Genomic DNA, 16,658 nt, shown 5'->3' with positions numbered 1-16,658 from the left:
GGGTATCGCTCACATAACAAAATACCGAAAAACTGTAAAAATCTAAAAAAAAAAAAAAAAAAAAGATACAGCTAAGTATATTTACCCTCCAGGTGCCCACTCAGGTTTTCAAATCTGATAGTGAATGGTCGCTGAAGGTCATTAATGAACTTTGGTGTTATGACTTGCATCAGAGAGTAGGGGCATTGAAACGATATTTATCGTAGGCGTACAGTCATGTATGAAATGATATGACATTACGGATGTACTGAATTCTAACTGAATTTGCAGATTTTGTTCTTTGTATGACGGAATATCATATCATCAATACATAATTGGATTAAATTATGTGTTTGGATTTCCCCGTATCAATGTCAGAAGTTTCCCTTGTAGAAAAAAAATCCTTGTAGGAAATCCGCACATTATAAACACGGAATATTTTTCAGATACTTTGCAAAAGAAATGTTCTTTGTCTTAGAAAATAACTACTTTGAATTATAGGATGAGAAAAAATAAGTCGCTCTTACAAAGTATACCAACGTCAACATAAATAAATATTACTTTGATTTAACGTCTTTCTTCTCTTCGGCCAGAGGGCTAGCTGCATCTTCTCAAAATCGCGGCGGGGAGGGGTTATGAAAAGGTCACGGGCTACGGGAGATAACTCCTACATACATGTATCTCGTCAACACATTTCACATGAACACTTGGTAAGAGCTCCCTTCAAAATAATCTGAACTGAAACTGTCCAAATTTCCCCATGTTTACCCTTCAAGGGAAATGTTTATAATCGAAATGTTTTCAAATGTTTTAAATAGATTAAGAGTCTATGATCAATCAGCGATCACAGGAAATCCAATTTCCAGTTATTTCCACTTTAACTGAATAGTAGAAAATATGTGCTGGATTCTGAATAGAATATGTTGATGTGAAATTTATCAAGTCTGGTTTTGCCTTTGGTTGCACAGCTTTGTCCGGAACAAACCGTTTGCTTGAAGACAATTGGACAGGAATTTAAAAGAAAACATCGGAAAACGTAGCGCGTTAAACCATGTAAACCAATCGGGAACCTTTTTATTTTATGGAAAAAGCCGATGGTTCCCGATTGCTTGTGACTGACACGTCTATACCAGCTCTGGTAAAACTGAGGTTATTGTGGTATTCAGACAACAGAAAAATATCGGCCCATCACAATTGTTTATAATTTTCATTTAACTCTCGTTAGTTAATTACAAAATTTTGAAATGACACGAGCTTTAGAGAAGACATATTTCTGCTGAGTCTGTCTTGTCTAGTCCTAAAAATGACATATTATAGGGTAGTTCAGAAAACATGTACCCGCTTTAAATGATTATGACTTTTGTTTGAAAAGTCATAATTGTATCAAACATACCCTTATTGAAAGCTTGTACAATCGCAATGTGTTTAATTATGAACACAAGCATTGATTACATCATAATAATAATATATTATACAAGTATATCATGGGTGTCTGTGCATAATCATTAAAACACTGTTCCCAGATAGCATGACGACGTTGGCACGACGTATCATGCCCAACGGTTGGCCTGCATGCGTTGGTTAAACGTTGGCCCAACTGTATCAAATTAACGGTTATTCTGCCAACATCGTATTGACGTTGGCCCAACATCAGACCAAAATCATGATTTTGTTTTAAATCATGTTGTAATAAAATAATGATAATGAAATTTTCAAATGGAAATTGAATAAATATGAAATAAAAAAATGTATAGAAACTTTTGTTTGATATTTTATCACAGGATTTTAAATGTAAAATAAAATTTTAAAAGAAACTAAATAACTTTTTTATTCATAGTTTAATTTAATGACATATGTACATATTATACACTGACCATGCAGATGTACATGTATAATTTATGAGGAATTTTACAACATTAGTAAAGTGTATTAATATGCGATCGTTTCTGGATTCTGCTAATTAAACCTCAATAGCAAAGCAAGTTTGTAAATATAGGTCTATCTTTAGATGCAATTTATTTTGGAAAAAACTCGTTAACCTGAGCTGTGATAAGGTTTCAGTGAAACTTCACAGGATTGTAAGATACATTGTTTAGATTTACATGTGGGTTTTAAAGCAGGCATATCAGTTGTCATGTTAACCGGATCTAGAGTTATATCCCTTTGCATTTTTATAGGTACTTTGATAGAAATGCTAGTATTTTTTTTTTTTTCTGCATCCATTCCTCTTGAATGGCTCCCAGGACATGGGATATTAGTGAGTCATTGCTTTAAGTTTTTAATATAATACCTTGTTTAATTATCAACATATTTATTGCAGGAGCTGTTCGGCGAAACAGAATTTGTTCCTCTGCAACTGATGCAGAAGTAAATACAGTAATTAAAGCTTGGCTTCGGTCATCCGGAGACCGCGAAGGTGGACGAAAGGAGAGGCAGCAGAAAAAAATATTGAACGCAACAGAGGAGGAAGAATCAGTCTCTGAAAAATGAAAATTAAAAGAAAGGACGATCGATCAAAGTGAAAACATACAAACTATTGCTTTCAACATACAAACTATTGATACACAGAATCCTGCTACAATGAACTTCATGTAGTCTATAATTATTCTAATTTGAGTTCTCTGATATAAAGTTAAAATGAATGTTCAATGTTGCTGTATACAGGTTGGGTTGAAGTCTACTGGCAAATTCTTCCAGTGCTTGATATTTTGTTACATTGACTTACTAAAATGAATACAATTTTATTATCAGTGCATTTTGATTGTATTTGTTATGTTTTCCAAATTTATCAGGTTATGGTCAGTTACAAAGTTTCATGCCTATGCATAACAGGTTATTTTATCTTTTTTTGCAAATATGTATTTCAATGTCCTAACTAATTGATTTTAAAGAACATTCATCTGTGTGCTTACTTTCTGCAGCATTCATGACGTGTATAATCACACTCAGAAATGTTGAAATAACCTGCCCTGCTTGGAGTAAACTTTACTGGCTGGAGTCAAAACCTGAGCAAAATATCTCACTGCATCAAACGGCTGAAATTGAGGTAATGCTGGCCGGCCCAATATTGTGGATAAACGTAGGCACAGCTTCCGATTAATGTTATAATAAAAAAGCGGCCCAACGTTGGCCCGATCTTGAACCAACATCGGTCGAACGTTGGGCCAACATTGGCCAAATTTTGTTCTTAGAATCTGTGTCGGGCCAATGTTGGCCCAACGTTGGCAAGCCGGCAAGCCGACGTTGGGCCAACATTATGCCAACACATTGGCCCGGCGATGGACCGATTTGCAATACGGCGTTGGCCCAATGTAACCAACGACGTTAGGCCAACGTTGGGCCAACGTAGTGATGCTATCTGGGTTGGTGTCACTGACATTTCGACTTTCCTGTAGGCCAAGAAGTCACCATGACTGTCGTTGGCAATGGTGACATCTGAGTGACTAAGACGCTTAAAAGGGTAGGACGAAGTTCCGAAACGTTGCAGGTATTCAATAGTTCGCACGACACTACGTTCCAAAGCGTCACAGGTATTCAATAATTCGCACGTGACCGTGAAATAGTTTAAGCTATAGCTAATGTTTATAGTTAAGGAAAATAAAACGTATTATGTAATGAATATATATATATGTATGACATACTATATACATATATTATTTATAACCATATAAGTGTGTGCATGTCTCCCTTTGTGTAACTTTCCTTTGTTGTTTTTACATCCTCTTCCATAGGAACTTCCCTCTTTTGTTTTACATAAGATTCTGTCCCGATCTACTACAGTAACTTCCCTCGGTTGTTTTCACATTTTTCTCTCTCATTGTAAAATTATGATGGTGTAGCGATAATAGAAACCGATGATTGTCTGATAATAATGTTTAATACAGTGAAGTTTTATTGCTCTTTAGCCTTTCGATATCTATGAGATTCACGATATCAATTGAATCGAGGCGATATGTTTACCGTCCTATCAACCACGCTGTCCTAAAGAATTATCTAATTAAACACAGGCCATCTAATTCCTTTCGATTTAATCATATCCCGATATTCCATGTCATTCTATAAATGCTAATCAGGATAATTATTACCATGTATAACCTACTCTACAGTACTCTGCTTATAACTCCATAGAAACGCTACCAAACTATCGGGGTGACACAACCAGTTATGTTCTATAATCGTAATAAATAAAAAGAAATTATATGCATAACTATGGGAGCGTAGTAGAATCACATATGAATATCTTCAGCATGATTTTGGTGTAAGTCTACCTATAACTCTCTATGATAGTGTATATCTGTATACAGAAATAAATGTTTTTGTATATGTACTTGTGTAAGCGTGTTTGAGGTGAGTGAGACGATTCCTTAGTGGGTTACTTCCCCTTATCCTTGTGTTGAGGCTTTTTTTCATCCAATTAACAAATGACAACGTTGTTAATGAGATTTGATGAAATGAAAATTGCTGACATCTGTGGGTTAAATTTTTATCTGCTACGGTAATTTGCCGATTGCGTATATTTGCAAACGTTGTAATTGTTTTTAGAGAAATGGACAGACGGAAAAAAGAAACGGACGAACTGAAGGACGGGAACGTAATACATAATAGACCTATCAAGACGGTCGTATAAACACGTTTTGATATAAAAAGATCGTGTATTACTAGATTCACAATCAAAACACAATCATTTATTTGAAATAATAACACAGATTGCATATTCACGTTAAATCAATTGAAAACTTTCCAATCACGTAGCCGGCACTGCTGAAGTTGAATTTGATAAGTGTCGAATTGAGCAGAACCATCCTCCGTTAACCCTAATGTGGCCTCCTTGACCAGGACCAATCAAGCGACAGTCACAACGGTGTGGCTTTCATAACCCGGGTGTATCAGGTGACTTATAACTGCAATGACAGAGCTTCCAGATCCGAACCTATCAATATACATGCAACCATAACGTGGAGGCTTCAAAGACCGAAATGTATAATGGTTTGGAAACAGCATATATCACCGAGGGACAATATTGGAAATCCATCCTGACGTCGCTGACATGTTTATATATGTTTGCATGATTTGGCGTTGAAAGGAATCATTCATCGCTGAATAACATCAGAACAATGTGCTGGTAACATTTACTGATCTGTAAAGTTGGGAAACTCGGATTTCATAACTGTTCTCTGGGGATTCATTTGTGATAACGAATTTGTTCCCACACACAGATATCGCCTCGGTCTGTCTACACCGTCTGATGACGTCAGCAGTTCTTTTTGTCCCGTCACCTGACATCTGTACCACGTTATCGGACCCCCTCCGACATACGTGCTAGTTGCCGTCACCGTCGACGTCTACACCAAACACGTCCTTCAACACACCAGCTTTTGCCATGCCTTTGGTTACACTATCCGACAGTCTGTTTACAGCCAAGTCGCCATTCTTGGATGTTAACTGACTGGCATATGTGTCTTGCCATTGTATCGTAAGTAAAATTACAGCAATTATCATGATATATGTATACATATTCTGAATCTCCATCCTTATCGACTTTATACATGCCTCTCGGGGTACTCACAGTAAACGCCACATGGGAATAAGTGAGCCCGAATGGGTTTTGAGTCTTGATGTTTGATGACGTGTATACCAGAGTTGTAGATAGCGGCCGCTACAGTGTCATCATCTACACAACACATATCATACAGGTTTCTTGGATATATGACACTTAAATAAACAAAATTGGTTGATTGATTGAGTTTAAAAAGTAAATTTTAAAATATTGAAATGGGGCCTATGGGCCTTAACGATCACCCGAAATTTGAAATATTTCTGTCAATTTGACATTTCTGACCTTGCCAATTAGTCCATGTGAGTCAGTTCCCCTCCCTAAGGACTTGAGACCTACGGGCCATGCATTTATAATTTTTGTAAAGCGCCTTAAATCCCTTCAATCTGGGTTTTGAGAAGAGTTTTGAATCTTCAGTCCATTTGACCCCTTTTGGCCCCTCACTCCTCTAGGGGTTGGGGACCATATAATTCAAAATTTGGTTGACCTTGGGTCATGGAAGGTTTCTGAACAATTTGACTCAGGTGACCTAAAAAGAACACAAGAAGCCTATAGGCCTAAACGCTCATCTTATCATGTAATAGAATTTTGCAATATGTAATACTGACCAGCCTTTCTCATCGCAGATGTCCATTTCTGTTGCCCTAATATAATTATTGAAAAAAGAAGGTCACAGTCACCTAATTTTGCAATATTTGTTATCGGTATGCCTTTCTTATTCTAGATGTCTATTTCTGTTGCCCTAACAAAATTATTGAAAAAGTAAGTCACAGTGACCTAATTTTGCAATAATTGCTGTCGGCATGCCTTTCTCATCGTAGACGACCATTTCTGTTGCCCTGATAAAATTATTGACAAAGAAGGTCAAAGTGGCCTTATTTTGCAATATTTGTTATTGCCTTTCTCATTCTAGATGTCCATTTCTGTTGCCCTAACATAATTATTGAAACGATAGGTCACAGTGACCTAATTTTGCAATATTTGCTATCGGCATTCCTTTCTCATCCAAGATGTCCATTTCTGTTGCCCTAACATAATTTCTTAAAAAGTAGGTCACAGTGACCTAAGTTTGCCAATTTTGTTATATACATGCCTTTCTCATCTAGATGTCTAAAAGTAGGTCACAGTGACTTTTTTACAATATTTCTGTTGCCCTCATATAATTATTGAAAAAGTAGGTTACAGGGACCTAATTTTGCAGCATTTGCTATCGGCATGTAATTATAATTCTAGCTGTCAATTGATGTTGTCCTATCATCATTTCTATTTTCCATTTGCAAGTCTTAGCATAGAGCAATGCGAAGTCATCGAAGGTCTCAGTTATAATTAGTCATAAACAGTATCAATGTGACATGCTTTCCACTTGCACATTATCACTACATAATATGTATGTATATGACTAATGAACTAGAAACTTATAGACTCTCTCCAAATTTGATTTGAATTATCAGAAGTTTTCTGATATTTACCATATTTACACAAGGTACACTTAATATCCAAAACACATTGTCAACAGCTAGTTATCAGTGATTTAAAGCTATACACTGGGTAACTGGGCAGATTTCATTACTAAGTACTATTTAATAGCTTGGGAGATAGGGCTCCATTCCAAGACCTCTGCTGCCCTTTATCTAATTAATTTTATTGTTTTCCTGTGTTACCCTAAACCAGCAATACCGTGGTTTCATGCAGAGATTAAGCTAACAAAACTAACTGGTATCAGATAATAGACAATCCAAAAGCCTAGTTATCTAACACAAAGAAATGTTCTACAGAACTGAGTATTATATCATTCAAGTAAAGATACCTATTACTGCCAGCATTGAAGCAACACCCCGTATAATGGATGGGTATATATACATTGTCTAGTTATCCATTATCTAGAAGCATACATAGCTTTCTTTACAAAAACCTGATTCTGGTCCTTTTTTGAATAAAAAATTCCAGGTGTGTGTGGGTGCTGCTAGCAGCCCAGCTAGTCAGCTGACAGTTCCCCAATTTGGGACCCCTAGCAACAAAGTTCACACTGAAGATATATACAGTGTATACAGACATATACAAACCATACAATTAAATTAATTAAAAATCAACCCTCATTATACGTACCCCAAATTAAACTCGTCTCTTTATCATCACTTTCTGGACCTTCAAAATCTAAACGATGTACCAGTCATTAGCTATCTTGATCACAAACAAAAAAAATAAGTACTTTTCCATAGCTCATCAGGTCATAATTGCTGTGGTGGCCATCTTGTAAATACCATGATTTTTTGAAACAACACATCTTGTTCAGAAATGTCACCAGAACATTCCTAGAAAGTCTTAATAAATACAGATATCTAGTCAGGACCTTTTAACTAATCATTCAATGCGAATTTCAACACTCTTGGTTAAAAAAAAGTTAACGCACGACCCACTACAGAAGCCGTATGATACCCCATAGCAAAAGTTCACATGAGCCTTCGACTCAGGTGAGCTAAAATGATAATGAGTCCAAAAACCGGATGCTGATTCGTATCAGCAGAAAATTGAAACTGTATAGGGCCGAAATTGAAGGTAAATTTTAATTAAGCTCTTTGTAAAGCTTTTCACGTGCCTCTCAGTTTCAGTACAAAGCTGTTGTACTGTCTTTTTCTCTCTTTAAGCCCTGTGTAATATGTGCATATGCATTTTATAGAAAACCTGAATTATTTCTTTAATTCGTTAAGTGGATTTTAGCAAAAATGTTGATTGGAATTCGGAGAAAGAGCATAATGAAGCGTATAACCTGGTCGTAGAACTTCTGTATCTTCTTTATCAACATAAATATTTTGTCATCAACTTCATTATATATGAATTCATTATCTTTATGAATTTATAAATGCCAAATAATAATAATTATAAAATCGTCGGCGTTTCTACTAATATGTTAGAGGTATGTCCCTAATGAGATGACAAAGGAACTGTTCCTCTCCATCCCTATTTCTATAATATTACGTGGCGACTAAAACACGTTTCCCTTCCCAACGTCTCCGTAACATTTCTGGATAAACATATGAATTTTGGGAGAACACTCCGTAAGGTAAAAAAAAAAAAACCTTTCATTGTTTGTAAATGCCATAGCGATGTGAGAGTTAACATCATATTGCTTAATTAAAAGAGGGTGTCATAGGGGACTCTACTTGACAATATAGATAAACGTTAGGTTGCATTGATCATTTGATATGAGAATTTGTTTTTTTTTTAATTGCAAAGGATTCACAAATCTTTACAAACTAAACTGCATCACATAAGTGTTTTAATATATTTTATACTAATTCTGAGTCTGACTTTATACTTATCTCAAATACTTTTTTTTACAAATAAGTGATTTTGTAGCTAAAAGTGCACTACTATATACTATGATCTCAATCTTGAAAAGACCATTCGCTAACTGATACATAACTGATACATGCCAGTGAGAATGATACTAGTATAAAGATGATTTACAATATTTATTTAAACTAGTTGATATGATTGCCTTCCTATAGGCCTTACCAGTCTGAATAGAGTAGTAATTAAATACTGGTCATCTATAACTAACGCCTTTCAATTTAATCCCTTCCCGATATTTCACGTGATTATATAAAACTACCATCCATGCATAGCATACTATACATTACACCAGCTTAAGACTGGAGAGAATCGCACGCTACCGGATCCAAACTATCGTGTATGACACAACACGTAATCATGTCCAATTTCCTACATATCCTACAGCTTAAATGTTGTACTCGTACCAAACAAGAGGCCCAGTAGGCTACTATTCAATTTCAGGGTTGATTTTTGTCATTTATGTGTGACTTCTAAGTTCAATTCCTCTCCAGTTCAATATGAGAGAAGTCTAAGTATTCATTTCGGTAAACTTTGTAGCCCTTCCAACCAGCATATCTCTGTCCAATATGAACATAGCTCTCTGGCTTATTTAGATAAATATGTTTAACACATTTGACACATGTGAACTCGGTACTCCTTTATCCCAGAATGCTACTGCTCCAATATCATGATCCTGTGTCACATGGTTATTGAAAAAGATTTCAGCACATTTGACCCCTTTAGATAAGTAGATCAAAGGTCATTTTGAACAAATTAAATAAGTTTTCGTCGAAACATGTTACAGGCCGAATAGCATGTCTCTGAGCCTTTTGGTTATCGAAGAAAATGGAAATATTGACGCCTGACTGACGGACGACGGACGCCGCGCCACGATTTAAGCGCATTTCCCTTTGTACATGTGAGCTTACATCATTGTATAAAACTGAACTTCCTTACATTCACACAATATCATTTCTTCACAAACTGTTATCTGGATTGATTGGCTTTGTGTTCAATAACCAGCAGTATTAACCAGTAAGCCCAGGGCCTACATCCACTATGGTTATAGACCAGGAATCCTATAGTTTGGTGTAAATTTATTAATTTTGTGTTTTCAGACTATACATCCATGACGCAAAAGCTTCCAGTGCCCGAATAAATCTCACGTCGAGCCATATCAGAATACTGTTACTGATACCAACTGTTATAGTTACTGATCAGTAAAGTTCAAACACGCGCACTTCATTACTGTTCTTTGATTCATTTGTAACCACGAATGTGTTCCCACACACAGATATCGCCCTTGGTGTGCCTACACCGTCTGATGACGTCAGCAGCTCTCTGACGTTTGTTCCGTCACCTGGCATCTGTACCACGTTATTTGACGCCCTCCCACACACGTACACATTGCCGTCCCTGTCGACGTCTACCCCACACGCGTCCTTCAGCATACCGACTTTTGATATGCTTGTAAGTTTACCGTCTGACAGTCTGTATACAGCTACATCGCCGGCCTTGGATGTCCATTGACTTACATAGATGTGTCCTGTCCTTGGGTCGCACGCAAGATGATAGCAGCCATTTGGATAGGAAGCAATTTTGTTCGAAACCCCATCCTTACCGACTCTATACACATCGGTCGGAGTACTCACTGTAAACGCCTCATTTGAGTAAGTGATACCACGTGGGTGTGCTCCGTTAGAAAGTTTTATTTTGGAAGACAAAGTTAGTTTTGCATGGTTCACTTTGATTATGTGTATTTCTGAATTGTAGATAGCGGCCGCTACAGTGTCATAATCTATACAACATAGATCAATCGGTTTTCCCGGAACATTCATCTGATCCAAACATTTCCCTAAAGCTGCAAATAACTTTATTTTGTTATTGTTGTAATCTCCTACAACGATATGATCATCAGGTAAGTAAACAATACCAGCTGCATCACAATCGCGTCCATCTGATGGACACTTGATGCTGAACTTGCCTACCTCCTTCACGTCACATTCGCATAAAGACTTCGTGGTACTTATTCCTTTTGGGAGCTGTTCTGTTTTTCTCTCTATAATGACGTTTCCTAACGACAGTGGACTATCCTTATCCAACCTGACCAGACTGAGATCGACGACATGTTTTATTCTGACAGAAGCGAAAGACTTCCTTATTTCCGTGATCAGGTTCTGGTAGGACTCCATTTCCGCCTGGCCTCTCTGATACATCAAGATTGTGTTTACGCTATCATTCCTCTGAACAGCTGTCTCGGAGCTTTCTACTGTGTTCTCAATGGATGACATCAGACGTTCACATTTCTGCATAGACAAGTCCAGATTTTCCTTTTCTTGTTTATAAGATGATACCAGTTTGTCTGTGATGTCCTTCTGCAAGGCGTCAAGTTGTAGGTCGACCTGTTTTCGCAGATCTGTTAAACTGTCAAATCCAGAATTTTGATCTTCTAGGAGGATTTGAAGTTTCTCGCCAAATGTTTTGACGAGCAACTTGATAGCCTCCTTTGTCTTCTGTAGTGATTCTTTTCGATCCTCCAGTCGTGACTCCGTCTTCAGTTTGTCACAGTATTCCTGTGTCGTTGTCACTACGTCACATCGCCTGTGGTCTATGGTGATACATCTACTACAGCCAAGTATCTGATGATCCTCACAATAATAACACATCTTCTTTGTGTGTTTTTCACATCGGATCTGTTCTGTTACTTGTCGCTGAACAAATCCTTCCTTCCGTGTTACATCTACTGTTTCACATTCTTTGTGAATCCAATCGTGAAAATCGACTTTACATGTATCACAAAAGAACACATTGCATATTTTACACCAGATCGCTGCCGGTATCCCAGCATTCCCTTTCCCTCCGCAAGGTTTACAATACATCGGTTCCATTGTCGCTTCCTTTACCAGATCTTTCACTATTGCATTGGCTGGGAATTGTTGAGCCCATTTCTCCTTGTCCTCAGACGGGTTGACAGGCTGTGTCATCTTCCTACACACAGGACAAGGGAAGGCAGTCGCCGACGCCATCTTCCCCGACAGGTCTTTGGTGATAAAGGTGGACAGACACTCCTGACAGAAGGAATGAAGACACGGGAGGGACTTTGGTTCGTGCAGCTGCTCCAGACAAATCGGACAATCTAACAGCCGGGCTTCCCTGGGAGGTCCGGGACTGTCGGGAATATCGTGAGAGGTTCCACCTTCAGCCATTACGTTTAATATTCGATACCTGTAATGTACCAGGATGAAAAAAATAAACACTTAATGCCAGTGATTTTGTCATCATTACTTTAATGAGTTTAAGATATCAAATATCATTAACTGAAGAATATAAATATTACAGTGAAAACAGATTATAGCGGTCAGGAACACATTCGGATTATAGTGATCAGGTATAAATACAGATTAAAGTGATCAGGTACACATACGGATTATAGGGATCACGTAGGGATACGGATAATAGTGATTAGAGATCAAAGCGGATTATAGTGATAAGGTATGCATACGGATTATAGCGATGAGGTACATTTTTATACATACGGATTATAGTGATTAGGTACACTTACGGATTATAGTGATCAGGTACACATACTGATTTTAATGATCAAGTGAACATACGGATTATAGTGATCAGGTATACATACGGTTTATAGTGATCAGTTACACATACGAATTTAGTGATCAGGTACACATACGGATTATAGTGATCAAGTACACATACGGATTATTGTGGTAAGGTACACATACGGATTATAGTGATCAGGTATACATACGGATTAAAGTGATCAGGTATACATACGGATTATAGTAATCAGGTATACATACGGATTATAGTGATCAGGTATACATACGGATTATAGTAATCAGGTATACATACGGATTATAGTGATCAGGTACATTTGTATACTTACGGATTATAGTGATCAGGTACACTTACGGATTATAGTGATCAGGTGTACATACGGATTAAAGTGATCAGGTACACTTACAGATTAGTGTGGTAAGGTACACACACGGATTATAGTAATCAGGTATACATACGGATTATAGTGATCAGGTATACATACGGATTAAAGTGATCAGGTATACATACGGATTATAGTGGTCAGGTAAACATACGGATCATAGTGATCAGGAATACATACGGATTATAGTGGTCAGGTAAACATACGGATCATAGTGATCAGGAATACATACGGATTATAGTGGTCAGGTACATTTGTATACTTACGGATTATAGTGATCAGGTACACTTACGGATTAAAGTAATCAGGTACACATACGGATGATAGTGATCAGGTACATTTGTATACTTACGGATTATAGTGATCAGGTACACATACGGATTTTAGTAATCAGGTATACATACGGATTATAGTAATCAGGTATACATACGGATTATAGTGATCAGGTACATTTGTATACTTACGGATTATAGTGATCAGGTGTACATACGGATTAAAGTGATCAGGTACACTTACGGATTATTGTGGTAAAGTACACATACGGATTATAGTAATCAGGTATACATACGGATTATAGTGATCAGGTATACATACTGATTAAAGTGATCAGGTATACATACGGATTATAGTGGTCAGGTAAACATACGGATCATAGTGATCAGGTACACATACGGATTAAAGTAATCAGGTATACATACGGATTATAGTGATCAGGTACATTTGTATACTTACGGATTATAGTGATCAGGTACACATACGGATTTTAGTAATCAGGTATACATACGGATTAAAGTGATCAGGTACACTTACGGATTATAGTGGTCAGGTACACATACGGATTATAGTAATCAAGTATAATGGATTATAGTGATCAGGTGCATTTGTATATTTACGGATTATAGTGATCAGGTACACATACGGATTATAGTGATCAGGTACACATACGGATTATAGTAATCAGGTATTCTTACGGATTATAGTGATCAGGTACACATACGGATTATAGTAATCAGGTATACATACGGATTATAGTAATCAGGTATAATGGATTATAGTGATCAGGTGTATTTGTATACTTACGGATTATAGTGATCAGGTACACATACGGATTTTAGTGATCAGGTATACATACGGAGTATAGTGATGAGGTATACATACGGATTATAGTGATCAGATACATTTGTATACTTACGGTTATAGTGATCAGGTACACATACGGATTTTAGTGATCAGGTATACATACGGATTATAGTGATCAGGTATATACGGATTATAGTGATCAGGTGCACATACGGATTTTAGTGACCAGGTATACATTCGGATTATAGTGATCAGGTTCACATTCGAATTATAGTGATGAGGTACACATTTGTATATAGTGATCAGGTACACATACGAATTATAGTGATCATGTACACATACGGATTATTGTGGTAAGGTACACTTACGGATTTTAGTGATCTAGTATACATACGAATTATAGTAATCAGGTACACATACCGATTATACTGATCAGGTACAAATGCAGATTATAGCGACCAGGTACAAATATGGATTATAGTGATCAGGCACACATACGGATTATAGTGGTCAGGTACACATATGGATTATAGTGATCAGGCACACATACGGATTATAGTAATCAGGTATACATACAGATTATAGCGATCAGGTACACATACGGATTATAGAAATCAGGTATACATACGGATTATAGTGATCAGGTATATATAAGGATTATATTGATTAGGTACACATACGGATTATAGTAATCCGGTATTCATACGAATTATAGTGTTCGGATACACATACTGTTTATATTAATCAGGTATACATACGGACTACAGTGATCAGGTATACGCACGGATTATAGTGAGCAGTTAAAGTGAAGAATTGTAGTTTAGTATTATATTTAATCCATGTCCAAATATTGATTTCTGATAAAGATTTACATGTACCAGGTAATCAGGAGGACGGCGAGTAATATAGGACTTACTAAATGTGACACTCATTTCCCTACATTCGTTAATAACTTGAAATTGAATTGGAAACCGTACTTAATAAGAGGGACACACAGGTGTGTACGACGGTGGGACGATTATTGACAGATGACCGATCAGCAGTGTAGACAGGGTATAACTATTGGTTCTTGTAGGTGTGTGACTCGTGATCGGGTGGGGGCGGGGACGGGGTTAATACACACGAGAAATTGACATAGTCAGTTATGAATGAACTGGTGGTAGGATCCTGCAGCAAGTAATATTTCATTTTAGGTGAAAGAAACGTGTCAAGTATGTGGTCGTGATGTGAAGATCTGATAGTCAGACGTACATTTGGTACTTTCGGTTTCCGTTACCTTAATACACAAACTGGTTTGGAAAAGATATAGTACCCATAAAATGAGTATATTTACACATCCACCTACGACTTCGTCTATAGAAGGATATTTATAGATTGACCAGGAATACAAACTAGTGTTTGACCGCAGTTCGGAGTTTTAAACACACGACACTTACCGTACAGCTCCATACACCACTGATCCCAGTTTGTCGTTATCTGCACGTGATCACGTGGTGGTATAGGTTGACCGACTTACAATTAAAAATAGGACCCGGAACAAATACTATCCGGTTTAAAGCGAAATGGATGAAATATCTTTGTACTTTTTCAAGGGTATTTATGCAAATCTGTTTTTCTTTGACCTCGCTTGATCGATTTGTTTTTGGTATTACGTTTGTGTTCTAGTGATTAAAAAATATAATTAAACTCTAATAAAGTATTAAAGTAAATTCGTCTGAGTAGGTAAAGTATGGTGATATTTTACCCATTTTTCTTCCTTTTTTCTTTATTCATTTATTTATAATGTTGATATTCTAGTGATTAAATGATATAAATAAACTCTCTTAAGGTACTGAAGTAAATGTTCTGAGTAAATAAAGTATGGTGAGTTTTTATCATTTTTTTCTGATTTTTTTGTTAGTTATTGTTATTTTGTAAGCCAACTACGTAACTTGATGTGTATATATACAATACCACAATTATGTTCAACTTGATGAACTTTAAAATAGAATTAAAATAAAAAATCATGTTTAGTATATTTTGAAAAAAACAAAAAATACCGAAAAAGTGTCAAAATCTAAAAATACAGGTAAGTATATTTTCCCTCCAGGTGCCCACTCAAGATTTCGACGATTCGGTAGAAAATCAAGTGACCAGATAGTCCCAATTAATGGCTTGATTTGATAGAATTACGAATCATATCGGCCGGATCTGGACTGCAATAACTACTCCATGTAACAATTTTTTTTTTATTTGAAGCAAAAACAAACAAGAACAAACTCGATAAAATCAAGCATTATCAAATATGATAGTGAATGGTCGCTGAAGGTCATTAATGAACTTTGATGTTATGACTGGCATCCGAGAGTAGGGGCATTGAAACGATATTTATAGTAGACGTACAGTCATGTATGAAATGATATGATATAACTGATTTACACAATTTTAACTTAATTTGCAGTATGACGGAATATCATATCATCAATGCATTATTGAATTAAATGTGTTTGGATTTCCTAGTATCAATGTCAGAAGTTTTTCTTGCAGAAAAAAATCCTTGTAAGAAATCCGCACATTATAAACATGGAATATTTTTCAGTTAATTTGCAAAAGAAATATTCTTTGTCTTAGAAAATAACTACTTTGAATTATAGGATGAGAAAACATAAATCGCTCTTACAATGTATACCAACGTCAACATTAATAAATCTTACTTTAATTGAACGTCTCTCTCTTTTTCTTTCGGTCCGAGGGCTAGCTGCATCTTCTCAA

The 16,658-nt window shown here is 36.5% G+C and overlaps 1 protein-coding gene across 1 annotated transcript; it reads right to left on the bottom strand.

Annotated features, from left to right (window-relative positions):
* Positions 1-10,083: 10,083 nt before the first annotated feature.
* Positions 10,084-12,072, bottom strand: LOC117339709 (tripartite motif-containing protein 2-like). Its single transcript, XM_033901427.1, has one exon. It carries the CDS (start codon positions 12,070-12,072, stop codon positions 10,084-10,086), a length of 1,989 nt encoding a protein of 662 aa, XP_033757318.1.
* Positions 12,073-16,658: the final 4,586 nt, after the last annotated feature.

Source organism: Pecten maximus, chromosome 12 (genome assembly GCF_902652985.1).
Source record: "Pecten maximus chromosome 12, xPecMax1.1, whole genome shotgun sequence".
Taxonomy (NCBI): domain Eukaryota; kingdom Metazoa; phylum Mollusca; class Bivalvia; order Pectinida; family Pectinidae; genus Pecten; species Pecten maximus.
Note: the sequence above shows the minus strand (reverse complement) of the source record. Positions and strands in the feature narration are given on the sequence as shown.

Bases quoted from the DNA above. Each gene is read 5' to 3' on its own strand.
- LOC117339709 (XM_033901427.1), bottom strand. From the start codon at position 12,072: ATGGCTGAAGGTGGAACCTCTCACGATATTCCCGACAGTCCCGGACCT.